The sequence below is a fragment of the Stomoxys calcitrans genome, chromosome 5 (genome assembly GCF_963082655.1).
Source record: "Stomoxys calcitrans chromosome 5, idStoCalc2.1, whole genome shotgun sequence".
Classification (NCBI taxonomy): domain Eukaryota; kingdom Metazoa; phylum Arthropoda; class Insecta; order Diptera; family Muscidae; genus Stomoxys; species Stomoxys calcitrans.
In genome coordinates this window covers 111,284,010-111,309,654 of record NC_081556.1, presented here as the reverse complement: position 1 = coordinate 111,309,654, position 25,645 = coordinate 111,284,010, and the positions used below count along the sequence as shown (strand labels likewise).

General features: G+C 39.7%; 2 protein-coding genes and 1 long non-coding RNA gene across 3 annotated transcripts in view; 2 read left to right on the top strand and 1 right to left on the bottom strand.

The window, feature by feature from the left end:
• LOC131997594 (uncharacterized) overlaps positions 1–25,645 on the bottom strand; it is a 348,184-nt gene that overhangs the window by 130,226 nt on the left and 192,313 nt on the right. Inside the window, exon 2 of the long non-coding RNA XR_009398296.1 lies at positions 6,163–6,209. This is a non-coding gene — a long non-coding RNA (uncharacterized LOC131997594). The remainder of the gene's footprint in view (positions 1–6,162; positions 6,210–25,645) is intronic.
• On the top strand, positions 663–7,228 carry LOC106088238 (endocuticle structural glycoprotein ABD-5-like). Its single transcript, XM_013253656.2, has 2 exons — positions 663–739; positions 6,741–7,228. The coding sequence occupies exons 1-2, from the start codon at positions 728–730 to the stop codon at positions 7,128–7,130; spliced, it is 402 nt and encodes a 133-aa protein (XP_013109110.1). The 5' UTR covers positions 663–727; the 3' UTR covers positions 7,131–7,228.
• LOC106088236 (endocuticle structural glycoprotein ABD-5) lies at positions 16,954–24,781 on the top strand. Its single transcript, XM_013253654.2, has 2 exons — positions 16,954–17,019; positions 24,232–24,781. Exons 1-2 carry the CDS (start codon positions 17,008–17,010, stop codon positions 24,610–24,612), a joined length of 393 nt encoding a protein of 130 aa, XP_013109108.1. The 5' UTR covers positions 16,954–17,007; the 3' UTR covers positions 24,613–24,781.

Sequence of the window (25,645 nt, the reverse complement as noted above, 5' to 3'; positions counted from 1 at the left end):
TAAAGTGATCAAATTCAATCATTGATAATTTATGCAATTATGCATTTTGGTATTGTTTCTTTTTTTGTTTTTTTTTTTTACAAAACACATGTCTGCAAAAGCTTTATTATCCATCCAAGAAGACATTAAAATACTTGAAATTAGATCTCTTTAAGAAACCGAACAAGCAACATTTTGATGGACAATATATTTTTTTTTTTTTTTTTTGCTTCTACTGGAATTATCATATCAGCCTGTTTGATGTGTTTTCGTTTTGTTTTTTCCTAAATAGTTTGTTACGAAACTGTTTCTAGCCCAGCAGCAGCACTACTACTTTTTTTTTTTTTGGATGTTAGTTAGCACTTGATGTCAACCCTGACATTTGGTCAGAGATAAAAATCTAGTGCATGGTGTTGCTAACATCACTGCCCAGTCTGCATCTTCGAATTTCGAATTCTGTCTAGTTGGCCACAGCAGCATTATAACGAAATCAATTCTATATGGGTATATAAATATTTCTACTACTGCTGCTGCTATGGTTGAACCATATAAGCGAAAATTGTATATTAAACAGGATGCAGATCATGTTTTGCATGCTTAAATAAATTTTTTGACCAAATTCTCAATTTTTTCACACTTTTCGAGTTTGAAGATATAAAAGCGACAACATTTCAAAACTGGTCATCATTTTGGTAGTAGTCTTCATCTGTTTCACAAATCCCACTTCAACTAGATTAATAACACAAAAATGTTCAAATTTGTAAGTGTTGACTTAAAGAAAAAAACAAATTTTTTGTATAAAAGTGTAACGGCAAAGTAGAGTGTGATAAAAGTTCCATTATTGGGTAGTGATAAATTTTGAAAAAATCTTTAATTAAAACGGACTTTACTAAAATGCATAGGCTTTGATGATTTTGGAGTTGAGAGTGTATTCTATAAAACTGTTAAAATGAACAAAGTTGTCTCATCTTAGATTCCGAATTACAATTTATTTTGATTTATTTGACTGGTGTATAGCTACTGGGCATGTATGTTCTGCAACCAAATCGTATACCAAAAGCGCCATCTGGACGTTCCAGAAACCAATTTGAAAGATACTTAAAATGCAAATGCAATCTTATTTTAATGTGAAACTATTTTCAAATGGCTTAAAACTTACGGGCACCTTTAGAAACCTAATCCAGAGAGTGGTTTGTATGGTAGAGGCGAAGCGCAACTCTTACCGAGAAAGTGTAATCATATGAGACCTTATCTGCACCCCCGAGTGCGAAAGGGGCCCATTCAACTGAACGACATTTACGGGAGCATAATCTTTGGTCTATTAAGATATTCCAACTTACCCACGAGAAGTATACAAATACAAATTTACCCGTGAACATTCCATTGAGGAACAGGGGCAAACTTCTCACATATCTATGAGTGCTGTCCGATTCAATTTTAAGCTCAATGATAAGGGACTTCCTTTTTATAGTCTAGTCCGAGCGGCGTGTCGCAGAGCGACAACTATTTGGGGAGAAGTTTTTAAATGGCAAAGTATTTCACAAATGTCGCCAACATTAGGAGGGGATAACCAACGCTGAAAAATTGTTGATGTTCCTGCCAGGATTCGTACCCAGGCGTTCAGCGTCATAGGCGGACATGCTAGTCTCTGCGCTACGGTGGCCTCTACTATGGGTTGCCCAAAAAGTAATTGCGGATTTTTTAAAAGAAAGTAAATGCATTTTTAATAAAACTTAGAATGAACTTTAATCAAATATACTTTTTTTACACTTTTTTTCTAAAGCAAGCTAAAAGTAACAGCTGATAACTGACAGAAGAAAGAATGCAATAACAGAGTCACAAGCGGTGAAAAATTTGTCAACGCCGACTATATGAAAAATCCGCAATTACTTTTTGGGCAACCCAATATATACCATGTACGAAAAATTTAACAACATATCGAAATTTCCATTTTCGACCCTATAAAGTATATATATTTACATATTTGATCGTCGTAAAAATCTAAGAGGATATAGCCATATCCGTCCGTCTGTTAAACCACGCTACAGGCCTTAAAAATGACGATATTAGCTGAAATTTTACACAGATTCTTTCTTATACCCATCACCATAGGATGGGGGGTATACCAATCATAGTCATTCCGTTTGTAACCCCTCGGAATATTGATTTGCGACCCCTAAAGTATATATATATGTATATTCTGGATCATCTTGACATTCTGAGTCTATATAGCCATGTCCGTCTATCTGTCTGTTGAAATCACGATAGCGGTCGAAAGCGTGCAGCTTGAAATTTTGCATATATACGTCTTATAGATGCGGGTCATTGGGGATTTCAAATGGGCCATATCGGTTCAGATTTGGATATAGCCCCCATATAAACCGATCCCCGGATTTGACTTCTTGAGCCCTTAGAAGCCTCAACTGTGCTTAAATTCAACTGGGCTTAAATTTGGAACAAAGACTTGTGTTATGACTTTCAACGTCCATGCCAAGTATGATCCGTATCGGTATCCTGATATAGCTCCCAAATAAACCGCTCCCCTGATTTTTCTTTAGCCCTTGAAAGCCTTAATTTTCATGCGATTTGGCTACCATTTGGAAACAAATGATTCGAATCGGTCTATAAACAGATATAGCCCCCATATAAACCGATCCCCGGATTTGACTTCTTGAGATCTTAGAAACCCCCATTCACATCCGCTTTGGCTGAAATTTGGAACAAAGACTTGAGGTATGACTTCCAACATCCATACCAAGTATGATTTGAATCGGTCTATAAACAGGTATAGCACCTATATAAACCGATCCCCGGATTTGACTTCTTGAGCCCTTAAATGCATCAATTTTCATCAGATTTGGCTGAAAATTGAAACAAAGTATTGAGTTATGACTGAAATAATTTCCATGCCAAATATAGCCCCCATATAAACCGATTTTCGGATTTGACATCTTGAGTCCTTAGAAGCCTTAATTTTCATCCGATTTGGTTGCAATTTTGAACAAAAACTTGGGCAATGATTTCTAATTTCCATGCCAAGTAGGATTCGAATCGTTCTATAAACAGACATAGCCCCCATATAAACCGATTTTCGGATTTGACTTCTTCAGCCCTTAGAAGCCCTTAATTTTCATCCGATTTGGTTGAAATTTGGAACTTGCGTTATGACTTTTAACTTTCATGTTAAGTATGAATCGAATCGGCCTATAAACAAATATAGCCCACATATAAAACGATCCCCGGATTTGACTTCTTCAGTCCTAAGAAGCCCAAATTTTCACCTGATTTGGATGAAATTTGGCCCAAAACCCCATATTATGACTTACAACATCCTTGTCAAGTTTCATCCAAATCGGTCAGTAAGGTAATATAGGCCCCCAAGTACCGATATCCCGATATGACTTCTTGAAACCAAAATAATTCAAATAAAAACTCAGTTAATTTTTAGGTGAATCCATGGTGGTGGAAACCCATGGTGGTGGATACCCAAGGTGGTGAATACCCAATGTGGTGGATACCCAAGGTGGTGGATACTCATGGTGGTGGATACCCAAGGTGGTGGATACCCAAGGTGGTGGATACCCAAGGTGGTGGATACCCAATATGGTCGAAACCCAAGGTGTTGGATACCTATAGTGGTGGATACCCAAGGTGCTGGATACCCAAGGTGGTGGGTACCCAAGGTGGTCGATACCCAAGGTGGTGGATACCCAAGGTGGTGGATACCCAAGGTGGTGGATACCCAAGGTGGTGGAAACCCAAGGTGTTGGATACCCAAAGTGGTGGATACCCAAGGTGGTGGATACCCAAGATGGTGGATACCCAAGGTGGTGGATGCCCAAGATGGTGGATACCCAAGGTGGTGGTACCCAAGGTGGTGGATACCCAAGGTGGTAGATACCCCAAGGTGGAGGATACCCCGGCCGAACTTAACACGTTTTTACTTGTTTGTTCATAGGCAGTTCGAAGTTCGAAGATGGGCTTTATCGGACAAACCCTTCATATAACCCCCATATACCGATCTGCTGATTAAAGATCATGGACGCGTTAAAACCGCATATTTTAGCTACTAAAATATGACACAATGTGTTGCCTTACCGTGTATGGTCAAGATTGGGCTATATTTCGATATAGCTGCCATATAGACCGATCTCCCGATTCAGGGTCTTGGGCGTCAAAAGGCTCATTTATTATCCGATTTCACTGAAATTTGGTAAAGTGACCTGCGTAAGGCTTCTCGAGATCCATGCTTTTTATAATCGGTTAATGTTTGAATATAGCTGCGATATATACCACGGACCCTAATTTAGTCTTTAGGCCCATAAAATTAGCGTTTATTACCCCATTTCCCTGCAATTTGGCACAGTAAGATGTGTTATGCCTACAGACATCTGTGTTCAATATGATCCCAATTGGTCTATAGTTGGATATAACGGTTAACATGCGTATCTAAAATTTGGCCCATCTAAAGTTCGTGCGCATCTAAAGTCCAGGCCAGCGCATCTAAGTTCTAAAGTGCGCATCTAAAGTTCGGCCCAGCCGAACTGAATGCCTTCTTACTTGTTTTTATATTCACCACCGAAGGATAGGGGTATATTCATTTAGTCATTCCGTTTGCAGCACATCGAAATATCCATTTCCGACCCTATAAACTATATATATTCTTGATCAGCGTAAAAATCTAAGACGATCTAGACATGTCCGTCCGTCTGTCTATTGAAATCACGCTACAGTCTTAAAAATAGAGATATTGAGCTGAAATTTTGCACAGATTCTTTTTTTGTCCATAAGCAAGTTAAGTTCAAAGATGGGCTATATCGGACTATATCTCGATATAGCCCCTATATATACCGATTGACCGATTTAGGGTCTTAGACCCATAAAAGCCACATTTATCATCCCATATTGCTGAAATTTGGGACAGTGAGTTGTGTTAGGCCCTTCGACATCCTTCGTTAATTTGGTCCAGATTTGGATATAGCTGCCATATAGACCGATCTCTCGGTTTAAGGTTTTGGGGCCATGAACGGCGCATTTATTGTCCGATGCCGCTGAAATTTGAGACATTGAGTTGTGTTAGGCTCTTCGACGTCCTTCTTCAATTTGGGCCAGATCGGTCCAGATTTGAATATAGCTGTCATATAGACTGATCTCTCGATTTAAGGTTTTGGGGACATGAAAGGCGCATTTATTATGTGAAATTTGGGACAGTGAGTTTTCTTAGGCCCTTCGAAATCTTTCTTTAATTTGGCCCTGATCGGTTCAGATATGGATATAGCTGCCATATAGACCGATCACTCCATTTAAGGTTTTGGGCCCATAAAAGGCCCATTTATCGTCCGATATCGCCGAAATTTGGGACAATGAGTTGTGTTAGGCTCTTCGACGTCCTTCTTCAATTTGGCCTAGATCGGTCCAGATTTGAATATAGCTGCCATATAGACCGATCTTTCTATTGAAAGTTTTGGGCGCATAAAAAGCGCATTTATCGTCCGATATCGCCGAAATTTGGGACAGTGAGTTAGGTTAAGACCCTTGACATAGTTCTGTAGTATGGCACAGATCGGCCCTGATTTGGATATAGTTGCCATATAGACCGATCTCTCTGTTTTAGGTTTTGGGCCCATAAAAGGCGCGATGCCGCTGAAATTTGAGACAGGGAGTTGCGTTAAGCTCTTCGAGATTATTCTTCAATTTGGCCCAAATCGGTCCAGATTTGGATATAGTTGTCATGTAGATCGATATCTCGATTTAAAGTCTTGGGCCCATAAAAGGCGCATTTATAATCCGATTTCACTGAAATTTGATACAGTGACTTATGTGAGGCTTTTCGAACCCACGACCCCTGAACTGGGCGCCTTAACCTATTACTTTGTAGAAGTATATTCACATATATTTATAGTGACTTTTATCCAAATTTCGACCCTGGGAATATTTGATTAGTTAGAAACTTATCCAGTATTGAAAACCCTACAAAAGTTTCCATATAGATGGAGTGCTGTAATGTATCTTTTTCACTCAGATCATTCTTTCGGTCAATCTTATTCCGCACCTTTGTAATCAGCAATTTGTCATAAGTCCTATAAAGGAGTATGGAAACTTTAATCCCAAAAGTACACTCTTATTTCATTACTTTATCAAATATTGCTACAGCACAAAAAAAAAAAAATTGTCAATACTTACCTTATACAACGTTGAAGTTCACAGCTGATTTGAAATAAGTTTTGAAGCTGAAATAAAGTAAAAAATTTAGCATTAATCCAAAGTATTGCTGTATTTCACATATATTTTATGAAGTTTAAAAAGAGTCGGGGAAATAAATCATTTATTGGAAATGAATTGTTTTACAGAAGTTTGTTTCGGGGGAGATTAAGGTCTTTACTTAGCACTGTAAATAATAGAAAGCATTAAACAATGTTCTAAAGCCGGACAATATCCTGGAATGGAATCTCAACTGTAAATAATATTTAAAATTGCTAAATATAAGTGTTAATAGGGGAAATGCTCCCAGTGACCTTTTATAAACTCAGTGTATTTCTATGGCAAAGTAAGCGTACCAGTGGCCAAACTGCTAACGTTTTTCAGATAAGTCTGAGTTCCTCTGCATAGTATCCGGTTTGGTTTCTTGCAACTGTGATACCACAAATTGCCTCAATATCTATATTGACAACTTAGGATTTCGTCTTAATTTTTTTTCTAATTTTTACACATTTGCCATACTTGATCAAAAGTATTCAAGTTTCAATATTTTTCTCTTTCAGTTGATTGTTCTTGTTGCCTGCACTGCCCTGGTCTTGGCTGCACCCGCCAAGGAAGATAAAGAGCAAGTCGAGATTGTGAAGTCAGAAATTACCAAACATGAAGATGGCTCCTATCAAGTGGCCTACGAAACCGGTGATGGTACTCAACGCGAAGAAGAGGCCACCGTTGTGGGTGAAGGTACCGACGCGGAGTCCTTAGAAATCAAAGGTTCCTACAAATACATCAACGATGATGGTGATGAAGTTGAAGTATTCTATACCGCTGGCGTAAATGGTTTCGTGCCCTATGGCAGTGTGATCAATCCCGAAATCACTGCTGTCGCCAAGGCTGCCAAGGATTTGCCTAAGGATGAAGATGACTACAAGAAGAGAGGCAAGAGCTCCGAATAAATAAAGCTGGCCCCAAAACACAACGCACTGTATTCAAATGCGTCTCAGGTTAAAACCATCTCACCAAACAACACCATTGCTATCACTATTTTCAACTAAAAAGAAGCAAGAGCTGTACTTCCCTATTTTGACATTCAGTATGCTCTGATTTGTACATATTGCTAATATTTAAGTCTAGACTGATAAGTATGTCCTTTCAAAATAGTTTTAGTAGTAGTAAGCATGTATGTATGTATGTGCCAGCGTTGTAATAAACTCCTTAACAATGAAAAGTGTATCTTGCTAACATAAGAGAGGGGGGGAACTGTGCATTAATCGGCAGTATACTGGGAAGAATAGTGAAGTGGGCTCATGGAATATTAGAAGATAGCCTAACCGGGAGGCCACCATAGCGCAGAGTTTAGCATGTCCGCCTACATTGAATACCTGCGTTCGAATCCTGACGAGACCATCAGAAAAAAAATTTCAGCGGTGGTCTTACCCCCTAATGCTGGCGACATTTGTGAGGTACTTTGCCATGTAAAAACTTCACCCAAAGAAGTGTCGCACTGCGGCACGCCGTTTGAACTCTTCTATTAAAAGCAGAACCCTTATCTTTGAGCTTAAAATTGTATTGGACAGCCCTCATTGATATGTGAGAAGTTTTCCCCTGTTCCATAGTGGAATGTTCATTAACCTAATCGGTAGGGAATAGCTTCTGGAAACCACAAGGCTCGGACGTGACGAACATTGGATTCCCACCACCAGTGATATATACAGACGAAGATTACACAAATACAAGACACTGATATTACCCGTGTTATTATATGGTTCTAAGTTATGGGTACTTGTGAAAGCATACGAGACAGTACTTGGAGTGTTTGAGAGAAGTATTTTTCTTAAAATATATGGACCAGTTTACGTTAATGGAGAAAATATGCTTCGTATGAACCACGAGCGATAAAACGACGATAATATTGTAATAAGTATCACAATACAACGGCTGTGTTAGCTAGGTCTTCTTGTCAGCATGGTTGAAGAAGTTCCAGCAAAGAAGTTTTTTGAAGGCAAACAAGGTGGTACACGCAAGCCGGGAGGACCAAAAGCCCGACGGGAAGATCAAGTGCTGGGAGACACCTCGAAACTTGGTGTCATAGATTATAGAAGAAGCGCAGAACAATGTTCTGTACAAATGTTAAATGTTCTGTCATAGCCAATCAAAGAAGAAAGAAGGCAAAGATTTGTGATTATAATATAATTTGAAATCCAATCGAGTCCAAGTGCCCCTTAAACCAATGGCAATATGGGCTTCAAATTAATGATATTTGAAAGTAGAGCATGATGCTGATATTTTTCAGGGCTAAGTGTTAGGGGGACCACCCCACTACCCAAAACAACCTTTAGTCTAACATATTTAGCGACCATGGCAAAATGAGGCTCAAATGAAGGGTATTTGAGAATAGAAAATTTCTGCGGGTCTAACCCTTCTGCAAAACACCCCCTTAACAGGAGTCGCTAGATATGTATACTGCTAAATTCGTCATACATATTTACCATGGCAATTTGGGGCTCAAAGAAAAGATATTTGGGAGTAAAGCACGCAACTGATGCCCACATTCGGGACCACGTTTCTGGTGGTCCACACCGTAAACCCACCAACCACCACCATAATAGAACACTAATGTCAGCCAATTTGGAAAAAAATGCGGCTTCCGGAGCCTCAAAATGAAATTGGAAAATCTGTTTATATGGGAGCTATATCGGGCTATAGATCGATGTGGACCGCACTTAGTACAGTTGTATGAAGTCAAAACCTAACACTACATGCAAAATTTCAGCCAAGTCGGACTTGTTATGCGTCTTGTAAGGTCTCAAGAAGTCCAATCGGGAAATCGGTTTATATGGAAGCTAAATCAGGTTATAGACCGATTTGGACTGTTGGCACGGTTATTGAAAGTCATAACAGAACACTACGTTCAAAATTTCAGCCAAATCGGACAAAAATTGCGGCTTAAAGAGGCTCAAGAAGTTAAATCGGAAGATCGGTTTATATGGGAGCTATATCTATCATTTGCGATCCCCAACGGCCTACATGAATATTAAGTAACTGTGCAAAATTTCAAGGGGCTAGCTTTACGAGTTCGACCGCTATCGTAATTTCGACAGACCGACGGACGGACATGGCTAGTTCGACTTGGAACGTCGAGAGGATCAAGAATATATATAAAGGGTGATTTTTTTGAGGTTAGGATTTTCATGCATTAGTATTTGACAGATCACGTGGGATTTCAGACATGGTGTCAAAGAGAAAGATGCTCAGTATGCTTTGACATTTCATCATGAATAGACTTACTAACGAGCAACGCTTGCAAATCATTGAATTTTATTACCAAAATCAGTGTTCGGTTCGAAATGTGTTCAAATTTTGACAAATTTTGTTCAGCGATGAGGCTCATTTCTGGTTGAATGGCTACGCAAATAAGCAAAATTGCCGCATTTGGAGTGAAGAGCAACCAGAAGCCGTTCAAGAACTGCCCATGCATCCCGAAAAATGCACTGTTTGGTGTGGTTTGTACGCTGGTGGAATCATTGGACCGTATTTTTTCAAAGATGCTGTTGGACGCAACGTTACGGTGAATGAACACATTTCGAACCGAACACTGATTTTGGTAATAAAATTCAATGATTTGCAAGCGTTGCTCGTTAGTAAGTCTATTCATGATGAAATGTCAAAGCATACTGAGCATCTTTCTCTTTGACACCATGTCTGAAATCCCACGTGATCTGTCAAATACTAATGCATGAAAATCCTAACCTCAAAAAAATCACCCTTTACTTTATGGGGACTAAGACGAATATTTCGAGGTGTAACCAACGGAATGACTAAATAAATAGAACCCCATCCTATGGTGGTGGGTATAAAAAGGCGCAACGGGCCGAGTTCAGCTATTGGGTTGCCCAAAAAGTAATTGCGGATTTTTTAAAAGAAAGTAAATGCATTTTTAATAAAACTTAGAATGAACTTTAATCAAATATACTTTTTTACACTTTTTTTCTAAAGCAAGCTAAAAGTAACAGCTGATAACTGACAGAAGAAAGAATGCAATTACAGAGTCACAAGCCGTTGAAAAAATTTGTCAACGCCGACTATATGAAAAATCCGCAATTACTTTGGACAACCAATAGTTAATATATAAAATTAGTCTTTAATGCGATGTTCCATAAAACAAGACAAAATGGCATAAACTTTTAAATAAAATATATCCAAGGGATATTTTATGAGAAGAAAAATGTATATAAACTACAACATAACAATCACACAAGAAAATAAAATAAAAATTCATTCACACCTTTTGTCATGGGCAAATGTCAGCATTACACCTGCATAAATTAAGAACACAAAAAAAGCACAGCCAACCAACCACCAACACAATTCTTTGTTCTTATTTGCATTTTAAATTATGTGCTGAAGATTTTAAATCGATTGAATAAGTTGCCAAAAAAACTACAAAATGAACAGTGGTTAGGTTAGGTAATAGTCCCACTTGGGCAATTTTAAGTCCATTGTGGTGGTGGAGAGTAACAGACCGAAGGCTAAAATTGGTCATTTTATCAATTCAACGAAGCAAAAAATTTGCTCAAGAAAATAAGGGGAGTCAAAAAACTTTTACCACTAAAATGGAAAATGTAACAGTTTTTTTGCGCACAGTATATTTTCAAGCATAAAATAGACTACGTATGACGTCAAGCGCCAATTTTACTTAAAGCCCCTATAAAAAACTAGGCACATATGTATATTAAACGTTTTTCAAGAAATTGAATACTTTCTGCAGCAACATTCGTTCAAAATTAGTTTAAATCCAGAAATAAACTTTTCTCTTAAATGTCAAAAAAAGTTTGCAAATGGTATTAGCAAACTTTTAGACACACTCTCATAATTACTCAATCTTATCGAAATCGATTAGATATGACTTTTTTCAACTGCTCTAATTGGTCACTTGTTGAATAATTCATTATGTTTAATGGACGGCACCATGGCACGCACGAATATTTAACAATGTGCATATGTGGAATTCTTTCCCTCATCTTAGATCTGATAATTCAAGTGCCATACAAAACTTTAAAAGGAATTAAAAGTGCAATTAATGAAACCCGCTTGAATTTCCAATAAAACCAAATTATATGCTCTTCTCTGTTTTTAATTGTTATTCAATTCTCGTAATTAAGAACGACACAAATGCCAAGAAACTAACAAAACGACATAGGAATATAATTGGGATGAGATGGCAGAGTTTTGACTATGGTTTTGATAAAAACGATGATGGATAAACGGTGACTATCTAAAAAGCAAATTTTTAAAATTAGAAAAAAAGCCTAGGTTATATTTTTATAATTTCTGTTTAAGTGACAGCATATAAAGAAAAATACAAAACGGATACTCTAACTAAAGTATTCTGCTCCCAAAAACCTTCCATTTGTGTCCCATACCACAGGCAATTGACTTGGACGAAATGACTTTCAGACTATTAAACCCAAATTCCAACATAATATCCATACACAATTCGTAAACACAAAATAAAAATTTTGCCCATGAACATTCCACTAAGGAGCTGGGACAAGCTTCTCACATATCAATGAGTGCAGTCCGATTCAAGTTTAGGCTCAATGATAAGGGGCCTCCTTTGTATAGCCGAGTCCGAACGGCGTGTCGCAGAGCGACATCTCTTTGGAGAGATGTTTTACATGGCATAGTACCTCACAAATGTTGCCAGCATTAGGAGGGGAAAACCACCGATGAATATTTTTTCTGCTGGTCTCGCCAGGATTCAAACCCAGGCGTTCAGCGTCATAGGCGGACATGCTAACCTCTGCGCTACGGCGGCCTTGCAAAAAAAGGGTGATTTTTTAGCCATTATCTGGTTTAAACAGCTCATTCATGTTTCGTGTATTGTTTCACTGTCAAACATCTTCCGTATGGTCTCTAACTTAATCATAAATCGTGTTACAAACGAACAACGCTTGCAAAAATTTATTATCAAAATTCGTGCTCTGTTTAGAAAGTTCATTGCGCGCTTCTTCCCTTCCATCGACGAAGCTCATTTTTGGCTCAATGGGTACATAAATAAGCAGAATAGTTGATTTTGGAGTGATCAGCCAGAAGCATTGCAAGAGCTACCAACGCATACAGAAAAAACACAGTTTGGAGCGGTTTATGGGCTGGTGACATCATTGGACCGTACTTCTTCAGAGAGTAACGTAACTGTGAGCACTACCAGGAGATGATATCCAACTTTTGTTTACACAAAACGCAAGAACTTGACTTGCATGACATGTGGTTTCAAGAAGACAATGACACATGCAGCACAGCACGCGTAACAATGGAATTATTGAGAGGCATATTCGGTGAACATTTAACTTCATGTTCGGGACCGCTCAATTGACCGCCTAGATCGTACGATTTAGCGCCTTTAGACTATTTTTTGTGGGGCTATGTTAAAGCTCTTGTCTATACAGCCAAACTCGCTTCAATTCGCGCATTGGAAGATAAGATTGAAGCATTTATTCGTGAGATACCTGCCAAAATGTTAGAAAGAGTATGCCAAAATAGGACTAAGCGGATGGACCATTTGAGGCACAATCATGGTTATCATTTGCATGAAATTCTCTTCAAACATTAAATTAAATGGACTGCACTATCGATTCAAATAAAGTTTTCATGCATCTTTCGGTTTGTTTTTTGTTTTTTTTTTTTTACTTTCCTATAGCTATTAAAAAATCACACTTTATATATCTTCTTGATCGTCGCAAAAATCTAAGAAGATCTAGTTATTCCGCCTTTGTGTTGAAACCACCCAAGAGTATTTAACAAGTAAAAAGGCGTTAAGTTCGGCCGGGCCTAACTTTGGATATCCACCACCTCGGGTATATATGTAAACCACCTTTCGTCAAAATCCGGAGAAAAATTCATACCTATGCCCCATAGCAGCTATATCAAAACATGTTCCGATTTGGGTCAAATACTAATAAGCACAAGTCATTGTTCAATTGGGTATAACAAAATATTGGTCTTTTTAGTAGCTATTCCTAAAAATAAACCGATCTGAACCATATACGACACGGCTGTCGAAATGCCTAACATAAGTCACTGTGTCAAATTTCAGTGATATCGTATTTCAAAAATTGCACCTATTCTGGTGCCAAGACTTTAAATGGAGATATCAGTCTATATGGCAGCTATATCCAAATCTGAACCGATCTGAGCCAAATTGAAGAAGAATGTCGAAGGGCCTAACACATCACTGTTCCAAATTTCGGCGACATCGGACAATAAATGCGCTTTTTATCCGCCCAAAACCTCATATCGAGAAATCGGTCTATATGGCAGCTATGTTCAAATCTGGACCGATCTGGGCCAAATTGAAGAAGGATGTCGAAGGGCCCTACACAACTTACTCTCCCAAATTTCAGGAAAATCGGATAATAAATGTGGCTTTTATGGGCCTAAGACCCTTAATCTGAGGATCGGTTTATATGGCAGCTATATCTAAATCTGGACCGATCTGGGCCAAATTAACGAAGGATGTCGAAGGGCCTAACATAACTCACTGTCCCAAATTTCAGCAAAATCGGATAATAAATGTGGCTTTTATGAACCTTAGACCATAAATCGGCGGATCGGTCTATGTGGGGGCTATATCAAGATATAATCCGATATGACCCATCTTCGAACTTAACCTGCTTATAAACAAAAAGGAGAATCTGTGCAAAATTTCAACTCAATATCTCTATTTTTAAAGACTGTAGCGTGATTTCAACGGACGGACGGACATGTCTAGATCGTCTTAGATTTTACGCAGATCAAGAATATTAATACTTTATAGGGTCGGAAATGTATATTTCGATGTGCTGAAACGGAATGATAAAATGAATATACCCCCATCCTTCGGTGGTGGGTATAAAAATAGATATATTGAGCTGAAACTTTGCACAGATTCGTTTTTCCATAAACAGGATAACTTCGATAATAGGCTATATCGGACAATATCTTGATATTCTTTAGCTTACTTTAATTGGCTATGACAGAACATTTGTTCCACTAGTCGAAAGTATAATAGCGTTCCAAGCGCCTCGATCTTTTGCGCTCATTTTAAAATCTCTGACACTAAGTTTTGAGGTGTCTCCCACCACTTGATCTTTCCATCGGGCTTTTGGTCTTCCCGGTTTGCGTGTACCACCGTGTTTGCCTTCAAAAGACTTCTTTGCTGGAGCTTCTTCATCCATTCTGACAACATGACCTAGCCAACGCAGCCGTTGTATTTTGATGCGTGTAACTATGCTATCGTTGTCATACAGCTCATACAGCTCGTGGTTCATACGTCGCCTATATTCTCCATTAACGCAAACTGGTCCATACGAAGAATCTTTCTCTCAAATACTCCAAGCACTGCCTCATCTGCTTTCACAAGTACCTATGCCTCAGAACCATACAACTGCATCAGGGTCTTATATAGTGTAATCTTCGTCTGTCGAGAGGTGGCCTTTTTTTCTAAACTGCTTACTTAGTCCATGCTCATGTCTGATATTGCGTCTCCACCTAAGTGCCGGTATCTATTAGACGCGAAAGTAAGTAAGAAGTAAAATAGGGTGATCGGTTTATAAGGGATCTGTATTAGGCCATAAACCGATTCATGCCATATTCGACACGTATGTTAAAGGTCATGAGAGAAGCCGTTGTAGAAAATTTCAGTTAAATCGGATAATAATTGCGCCCTCTAGTGGCTCAAGAAGTCAAGACGCAAGATCGGTTTATATAGCAGCTACATCAGGTTATGGAACGATTTGAACCATTCTTAATACAGTTGTTGGAAGTCATAACAAAACACCTCATGCAAAATTTCATTCCAATCGGATAATAATTGCGCCCTCTAGTGGCTCAAGAAGTCAAGACCCCAGATCGGTTTATATGGCAGCTATATCATGTTATGGACCGATTTGAACTGTTCTTAGCACAGTTGTTGAAAGTCATAAGAAAACACCTCATGCAAAATTTCAGCCAAATTGGATAAAAATTGTGCCCTCTAGTGGCTCAGGAAGTCAAGACCCTAGATCGGTTTATATGGCAGCCATATCAAAACGTGGACCGATATAGCCCATTTACAATCCCAATCGACCTACACTAATAAGAAGTATTTGCGCAAAATTTCAAGCGGCTAGTTTCACTTCTTCGAAAGTTAGCGTGCTTTCGACAGACAGACATACGGACAGACGGACGGACAGACGGACGGACAGACGGACGGACAGACGGACGGACAGACGGACGGACAGCCGGACAGACAGTCGGACGGACAGACGGACAGACGCACATGGCTAGTTCGACTTAAAATGTCATGACGATCAAGAATATATATACTTTATGGGGTCTTAGACGAATATTTCGAGGAATTACAAACAGAATGACGAAATTAGTATACCCCCATCCTATGGTAGAGGGTATAAAAATATAGACTGATTTGGGATGTCGAGGTACCGTACCTTAGCAATTTACTATCCCAAATTTTAGCGAATTGGGCTAACATATGGATGTGGCTTTAATGGGCCCCTGACCTTAATCTGTGTAAAGTTTCAACTCAATAGGTCTATTTTTTCAGTCGCATTGATTGACCCGACGGAGTTCTTTTTCAGCAAGGGCTGCCCCCTAAGTTCATAACACAACTACTACAACATCTATTCTTCTAAAGACTATATCGTGATTTAAGCAAACAGACGGACGGACAGACGTACGGGCATCTAAGATTTTTACGACGATCAGAAATCTATAGACTCTGTACGTTTGGAAATGGATATTTCGTTATGCTGAATAGTCATGCTGTTCATAAAACTCTATTGCCCCCACCAACACTAAACTTGTTTAAGTACGCACCTGGAAACATTGATGCTTCTCAAAAACAAAAGGCAAAATGTCATTGCTACACAACAAAACAATTTGTATATAAATACACATAAATGCCCACTCCTCCTAAACAGAAGCAAACAACCTAATTATCTCTGCGGCTAATGATGGCTGGCTAGTCTTAAAGTTTTTAATTATCCATCAATTTGGTCCATTATATTTCATTAAAATGTATTTATACAAAACAATGTTGAAAAACTAGAGAATTCAGCATAATGTGGTTATAAGTTAGAAGAAAACAAAAGACAACCAAGCTAATCGACAAAAAAAAAAACACCAATGGCGACAGCGGCATCTGACAATGTTTTGATCTTAGACTGACCATTAAAACGAAAGACTTAAGACACATACGCACACGCCCTATGTTCGGGAGAAGCAATGATTATATTTTTCGGTTTTTTCCTTTAAGACTGATAAGAAATACGTTGAGTCAGAGGCAGATACACCACGACAGATATATGCAAATTTAATTTTGGTTCTTTTTTTCTTCAAATGAATTCGACAAGTTCTCAAAAGTTCTCTCATTAGTATAAAAGATGAAGATGAAAAAAAATGTGTTTTTCTAATTTGTCTTTGCGTTTGCTGGATTTTTTTGGTTCCATCCTCTAAAAAGGCAGGTGCGTAGTAAGATTTTTTTTTAGATATTATTTAGCACTTGTTAAGTTTTTGTGGGAATTTTGTTAGAGCAATAAGCGTTTTTGGCTATGGTGTTAAGTAGACTTGTTGTTGTCGTTGTGTTTTTTTGTTTTTTTTTTTTTAATTTTTTTCTTTAGAATCATCAGTTGATGTGATAACCAAAACAAGCCATAAAAAATACGTTGTTGTGTATTATTATCTCTTTGTGTATAAAAATGCCGGAATACTGAATTATGGTTTAAGTTTAGTTACGAAGTTTGTACAGTGAGGAAGATCTATTGGCAAATTTCAAAAAAAAATAATTCCACAATAATGTTTAAATACGTAAGTGACCATGTGAATAATAGCAGTTGCTTGTGAAATACCGCAAATTGCTATGTGCCAACAACAAGTGATAAATCTTTGGAATATTTCAAACAAAGCCAAAGCAAATAAAACTATGATTTATATTTGAACATCGAGAGATGTATCAAAAACTGTGTTTAAAGTCTGAATTGAAGACAAATAATTGTCATCTGTTGGTTAAATTATAGATATCGGCCAAGTAAATGTTGGCTTTAATGTGGGAAAAACAAGGTGTAAGGTGAATCAGTTTAAATGTGTGATATGGTGGATGTTTCCAAAACATTGCCTTGACTAAACCTATAGCTACTCAGCTCACCCGGTTTCAAAGATTATGTCCCTTTGGGGTTGTAAACATTTGGTCTTTAGTGTTTTAGTCAATTGAAACTGCAAATCGTGGTAGTGTGTCCCCTTTGGGGTCGTAAACATTTGGTCTTTTAGTGTTTTAGTCAATTGAAACTGCAAATCATGATTGTATCTGTATACCGGAAATATGTTTTTTCTGTTGTGTCATCAAACAAATAGTTCTCTGAGGTCTATGAAGTTTTTTCAGTGCCTTATATGGCAAGTTGAGATATGAGCATACCAAAAATCCATATTTGCCCATGAATATTCCATTAAGGAACAGGGGCAAACTTTTCAAATATCAATGACCGCAGTCCGATTCATATTTAAGCTCAATCATAAGGAATCTCCTTTTTATAGCCGGATCCGAACGTGCGACACCTGTTTTGAGGAAAAATTTTTACATGGCGTAGTACCTTACAAATGTCGCCAGGATAAGGAGGGGATAACCATCGCTGAAAATTTTCTGATGGTCTCGCCAGGATTCGAACCCAGGCGTACAGCATCATAGGCGGGCATGTTAACCTCTGCTCAACGGTGGCATGAGCATACAGGCTCTTTAAATAAGCATATTGAAGGTTAAATGGTTTATGAAAATCAAATTTTTTTCTGTCAGCCAACACGCAGGGGATGTCCCTTATGAATGCCGTGCATTGAGTTGGCGAGAGGAAATTATGAATTGAAGAGGGGGAAAAGGATGAAGTGCTTATTGACATTTGTCTTAAATCTTTGGATGTCAAAGTGGGTGGGAAAAACATTAGCCGGAAGTCAATTCCACATACGAACGGTTCGGGCGAAATATGAATTCTCTCTATAATGCATTGTGCGGTCCGCTGGCCAATCAATTACAAAAGGGGGTGTTAGTTCCTGGAATGTCTAGAATCCCTGACATATATCCTTACATCAGGAATAAGAAGACGAATATCAGACAAACACACAACATGAAAGTAGCGATAGAACAGCGCCAAACAACCCACATTGCGACGATGATGAAGGGAGGCAATAGAGTTGGATACCCTACTATCCCCAATCAACGCCATCGCCCTCCTCTGTACACGGTCCAGTAGCTCCAGGGATGATTTTAAGGCTCCAGCCCATACATGTGAGTTGTACCCCATTTTCGGCCTTATGAAAGTGGTGTAGATGTTAAGAAGATCAGACGGAGTGAAGTAATTCTTACACCGTTTAAGGGAGCCTAAACACTGGAATGATTCTTTCGACACTTCGAATACATGTTTAGCCCAACGGACATCACTTTGTATTTTCATGCCCAGAACATCAAGAGCTTTTGATTGGTCAACATCTACACCGTTGATAGACAAAGATTATCGTAATGGGTCAGCGAATCGTTTTTACGACAACAATTAGAACTGAGTCTTTCGCTCATTAAAATCTACCCGATTCACTCAGAAATGGCCAGCAAATCCTGACAAAGTGTTTCATCCATAACCTGCCTCTTGATCTCAACCTCTCCAAGACTCGGCCTATGGTCGAATGAGTACGAATGACAGAGATTACTGTCATCCGCAAATGAGTTGATCGGATTCGATGTCTGACCCAACAGCAAAAGTTGATGAAAATTAGAAAAAGAGAAGGGGAAAGAGCAGACGCATGGGGTACACCTGTGGTCAATTTGTGCTCATTGGATGAGAACCCATCTATAACGACTCGAATAGGGCGATCTCTGAGAAAGCTCGAAATAAATCGAACGAAGCCATTACCGACACCAAATGCGACAAGCTTTGATAGTAGTGCACCGTGCCAGACCCTATCAAATGCCTTGGAGATATCCAGAGCCACAACCTTACTCTCACCAAACTGGTGGATTGAGCGACTCCAACGTTCCGACAGAAATGCCATGAGGTCACCCGTAGAGCGATTTCTGCGGAACTCATACTGTTGGTCGCTAAGAAGGCCCTTACACTCTAAATACCTCACTAGATAGTGATTAACCATGCTCTCCCTGACCTAGGGGAGAGCGGAGCATATCGCAATTGGCCGATAATTCGCAGGGTTGCTTGCCTCACCCTTTTTGGGGCATTGGCTGAACGATCGCAACCTTCGAACGCGCCGGGAAGACTCCCGCACGGTAGGCAAGATTGAAAAGGTTGCGTAATGGACGAGCGAGCGTCTAAGAAAACTTGCGTAAGACAAGTGTTGACATGCCATCCGGGTCCGGGGATTTATTTAGGTCTAGATTTTCAAGAACCCTTTTAACTCCACGAGTTCGAAAAAATATTTGGGGCATGATGACAGATACATTTTCGATTGAGGGGAGTGGTTGATTGCTATCCGGCAGGAAAGAGTTCCCTGCAAATATATCAGCCAACAGGTTAGCCTTATCAACCGGGTCAGTGAACGTTTGATCGTCCTTAACAAGAGTTGGAATGGATGGAGAACTGCCCTTTACTTTCACGAACGACCAAATGCTCTTTCTTCCTCGTGTAGAAGCAAGAACCTTAGTACGCAGATGCTGTTCGTAAAGAAATTTTTCGCGCCTAAGCATATTGGCACACGAATATCTTGCCAGCACTTCAGCATTGGCATTTTTATCCTAGCGCCAGTTCCTGAATGCAACCTCTTTCAATGTGACAGCATCTCTGCATGTCTGGTTAAACCAACTTTTGTCGTCTAATTTAGCCATTATAGTCTTAGCTGGAATAAATGTTTTTATTCCATTTAAAATTATCTTCTCAATCATTTCAGCAGTAGCATTTATATCGTCATCTAGAAAATATAGTTTCCAATTAAAATGCTGAAAGAATCCATTGAGCGCAGCCCAACGTGCTTTTTCGTACAAAAATATTGACCGCTTCGGGACTGGGGAGGAAGCAGTACGAAAAGCAGAATACGAAAAAGATGCTGAAACAATTCAGTGATCGGAGTTACCAAGAGGTGCAAGAGTATTAACTTCATACTTGTCAGTGTGAAGTTAAAAAAAAGGTCAACAGTATTATTTTGGTGCCCTTGTACATTGCCCTTCGTCATCATTCTTCAATTTGGCCTAGATCGGTCCAGATTTGGATAGGGCTGTCATTGAGACCGATCTGCCGATTTACGGTCTTAGGCCCATAAAGCCACATTTATTATCTGATTTTATTGGAAATCGGGACAGCAAATTATGTTAGGCCCCTCAATATCCTTGATTGTTTTGGAACGGATCAATCCAGATTTGGATATAGCTGCCGTATAGACCGATCTCTCGATTTAAAGTTTTGGGCCTATAAAAGGCAAATTTATTATCCGATTTTGCTGAAATTTGAAACAGTGAGTTGTATAAGGCCCTTCAACATAGGTTTTTAAATTCAGTATTAGTATCGGTCCAGATTTCAATATAGCTGCCATATAGACCGATCTTTCGACTCAAGGTCTTGGGCCCATAAATGGCTCATTTATTATCCGATTTCGCTGAAATTTGGGAAAGTGAGCTGTGTAAGGCCCTTCGACATCTTTTTTAAAATTTGGTTTGGATCAGTGCAGATTTGAATATAGCTGTCATATAGACCGATCTCTCGATTTAAGGTCTTGGGCCCATAAAATATTCGTCTAAGACCCCATAAATATATATATTCTTGATCTTCTCAACCTTCTTCTCCTTCCGTCCGACTGTCGAAATCACTTTAGCGGTTGAGTACGTAGAGCTAGCCGTGTGAAATTTTGTACAGTTACTAACTATTGATGCAGGTCATAGGTGATTGCAAATGGGTCATATCGGTTTAGATTTAGATATAGCTCCCATATAAACCGATCTCCCGACTTGACTTCTTGAACCCCGGGAAGCCGCAATTTTTGTCCGATTGGGCTGAAATTTTGCATACGGTGTTCTGTTATGGCTTTCAACAACTGTGCCAAGTACAGTCCAAATCGGTCTATAACCTGATATAGCTCCCATATAAACTGATCTCCCGATTTGTCTTCTTGAGTCCCTGGGAGTAGCAATTTTTGTCCAATTTGGATGAAATTTTTGCACATGGTGTTCTGTTATGATTTCCAACAACTGAGCCAAGAATGGTTTGGATATCGTGTTCTGTTATGACTTCGAACAACTGTGCTTAGTACGGTCTAAATCGGCCTATAACCTAATATAGCTCCCATATAAACCGATTTCCCGATTTGACTTCTTGAGCCTTACAAGACACAATTTTTTTCCGATTTGGCTAAAATTTTGCACGTAGTGTTATGACTTCCAACTACTGTGCCAAGATGTAGGCCAAATCAGCCTACATCCTGATGTAACCCCATATAAACCGATTTCCCGATTGGACTACTTGAACCCTTACAAGCCACAATTTCTGTCCGATTTGGCTGAAATGACTTTTACATTTCTGGGGTTATTATCCGATAAGAAGATAATAGGACTCGTACGGGGGAGTTCGTGGAGGTTCAGAGACTGGCGTTCGTCGGAGTCACGGAGGCACTGAGATCTGCACCGCAGGCAGGTCTAGTGATGCTGGATATGCAGCCCATTGAGTTTGGTGTTTCAAGGCCGCGCTAAGGCTGGACGGGGCTTGGTATATTGACGAAGAGCAGGTGCTGCCACAGTTCTATCCTGGATGCTATTGATGCGAAGGGTATGCTGAGGAGAATCTCCGACTATTTGGCGCCGGTACCGATAGGGTACCGATGGGTATTAGGACATTCAAGATTCGTTTTATCGGGAGGGAAATGTTGTGTTTGAGGTAGAGGAGACCGCGATCTTCACTGATGACTCCAAAATGGAGTCAGGGACTGAATTGGGGGTCTACTCTGACGCACTCAATATCGCTATGTCTCTGATACTACTGAACAAGCACCGATTGCCATATATGTGGCAAAGGTCTTTACAATTCTCGTTTCGGATCTACCATCCTCAAAACTCAGAATTTATGTGGACAGTATAGCGGAGCCACCGTAGCGCAAAGGTTAGCATGTCCCCTGTGACGATGAAAGCATGGTTTCGAATCCTGGCAAACACACCAGAAAAAATTTCAGCGGTGGTTATCCCCTCCTAATGCCGGCGACATTTGTGAGGTACTATTTCATGTAAAACTACTCCCCAAAAAGGAGGGAAGGAGACCCCTTATCATTGAGCTTAAATTTGAATCGGACTGCACTCATTGATATGTGCAGAGTTTGTCCCTGTTTCTTAATGGAATGTTTATGGGCAAATTTGCAGTATGGCCTTGAGTTCGAAGACGGTGAGGTCAAAGTGTGTTGCAGATGGTCTAGAGTCCCTGCATAGGCACTGGGTCCATGATGTGACGCTAATATAGTTTCCCGGACAAGAAGTGACTCCATGGAATGAACGGGCAGACTAATACTCAAGAGGTAATCGTCTGCGCCGGATGAACCATTCACCGGTCTTGCCTGCGTTCCATTTGTCGAACTACCAGACATAGTAGACGGTCAGAGTGGGGTCGGTGGTGAGATGGGACTCAGCAGAAGGTTGTCAGACCGTTAAGGTGCTCTAGCCTGTCACCGAGGAGGACAAAGAAGTTTCTGGCATTCTAGTAGAGCACCCAAAGCACATTGACAAAGGTCATTACCGGACACAGTCCATAAGCCGCATGGCGGAGCGCATAGGAACACCGCACAATGACTTAAGGAATTGTCTTGATGAGAATGAGGAGGAGACTATCGAGCACTTGCTCTGTTCATGTCCGGGTCTGTAGGGATACAGGCTCACCTTTCTGGGGAGGCGGTTCTACTGCCATCTGGGTTATCTTGCGAACGAAGTCGTTGTAAATTTTGTCACAAATCCAAATTATACATAAAAATGAAAATCGAACTACTAACGCCTTCGTAAATTGCAACATACGAAGCAGGTCTCGGCCTTAATTGCAAAAAACTTTTAAAAGTCAAATATCTTCCAAACCAGAAGAGGTATTTTAGACCACAAACGGACTTTTTTGTAGGGATTTTATAAATCGGGCCACAAATTAAGATTTGGCAACCCCAACAAATTTCCGAAATACTGAAGTGATCAACTTAAGGGGCCTGCCACAAGGCGCCCAGACCACATAGGGCCTAGATCGCGCTAGTACCTCAGCTCTAACCATTCCAAATTTCAAAGAAATATCTCTAACCGTTCTCACACGGCTTAGTTTTACTGGATGTTCTTTTTTTTGATTTTCTCCCACTGTGCAAAGTTTCATTATCTACCCAAATGCCCTACACATGCTATTACTTGTCCCACCTATTTTGCCGAAAGCTTTACCTTATTCCCTTTCAGCTATAGTCCCGTCTTCTCACGATCCATATCTCCTGACAGAATTTTCGTCGTCCTACCGACCGTTTCGTCATGATACACTTACTTTGCTATGGCCTGGCACCCATACAATGAGGCTGGTGCCACCCTATTACACTCAAAGACCATTTGTGACCTTACCGTACCAGTCGGAAACAGATTTGGGTCACTGGGTTCTCAATAGACCCCCAATCCCACTATGTGCTCTGTACACTATGTGAACCATCCGTACATCATCAAAGTCCGGATGGCAATACCAGGTTTCCATCCATCCAAGTCTGTTAAAGTTACAGCATGCTACTTACAAAATCTTTATTCAAAATCCCGCCCATAAATGGCATGGAAAACTCGAAACACGCCGATTAGTGGCTTAGGTGTATGTCGGATTTATATCCGACTATGTCCACTTTGTCTTTGTCGGACGAAGCTTATCACCATCCTCGGCTAATCAACAGTTAAGTTTGGTCTGTTGGTCGTTATTCGACCGGTTGGTTCAAATTTTTAAGAAGAAGTGCAAGAGTCCACACTCAAAGATGGTATAGGATAGTAGAACATAGTCGTCTCCTACTCACTTTTGTCATTCTTTACTTGTTTAATTTCAAATTATTTTCAATTTTTTTCAGATCTGCTTATTGGCCATTGTGGCCTCTGTCTTGGCTGTTGATAGTACCACAGAGAAACGTGAAATCATTCCCTTGATCAAATACGATCTTGTCAATAATCCTGATGGATCATTCAACTATGTCTACGAGGGTGGCGATAAATCCTTTGGCGAACAAACCGCTGAAGTCATAAACGCTGGCACAGAGGATGAGGCCCTTGAAGTCTCCGGCTCATACCGTTACATTGATGCAGAGGGTCGTGAAGTAGAGGTACACTATACAGCAGGCAAAAAAGGTTTTGTGCCCATTGGCACTAACATTTTGCCCGAAATCTCAGAAGCAGCTAAATTGGCTTCAGAGAACCCCGAAGTACCAAAGGATGATGAAAAACACAAAAATTAAAAAAAAAAACCAACTGAACGAACCAAGGAATGAGGTCGCCCTTAATGTGATATGACTTGACTAAGAGGGAAGTTGAAGGGAAAACAAATAAAAATCTCAGGAAGTTTATAGTTTAGAGAATATGTTGTAAAAAAATGAATGTTAATAAATGTGAAAAATAAAAATCATACTATTTTCGTTTTTCATTTTCCTGTACCCATCCTGTACCTAAAAAAAACTCACTGCGAGAAAAACGTGAGCAACCAGCAAGTCAATCAAAGATGTTGCCAATATTTCTGTTTTATTTCAAGTTCTAATCAAAGCCAAAAAATCATAACCGCGTTAAATGTCGAAAATATTTCTTAAATTACAAATTGGTCAATTATGTCATAGCAGAGGAGTGCAAAATGGAGGAAAAGAGGAATGGAGGGAGAAACTTTGAAAAAATATAACATTTCAGACATTAAAATACTCCTCACTAATAAAACGGCAATGATCTGTGCTGAAAAACAATCCGAACAATGTAAACAAATGAACATCACGAAGATATCGCTGTTAAAGATCGCCACAGCCGCCTCCGAAGAAATCCAGCCAAATACAGAACAGAAGAAACCATCACGTACATGAATTTTGGCCAACAGCCTCAATACATGGTCACAAGACAAAAAAAAAGCCACTCAGTCAGTCAGTCAGTCAGTGTTACTCAGCCAGGCCAACAGCGCAAAACAGATCAATGCAGTGCAATGCGATGGGATGCAGAGCAGAGTGTAGCACCGCGATGCGATGCAAACTGGTACAGCATATTCGACGCCACGCTTGTAAAGTTCAAAATTCCAGACACACCTCCGCTAGCAGAGCATAGAGTCAGAGTATCTCTTAAGCAGCAGCATTTAAACCAATTTTCTGTCTCACTGTTGTCAAAGAAGTTGGTTTTTTTTCCCCCTCCCATTCATGCCCTGAGTTTTCAATTTCAAACATTATGAGCCATGCCGCAGCACCAGAAGTAGAGTTGCACCAAGCCATCTAAGTGTCCCAGTGACTGAGATAGAAGTGA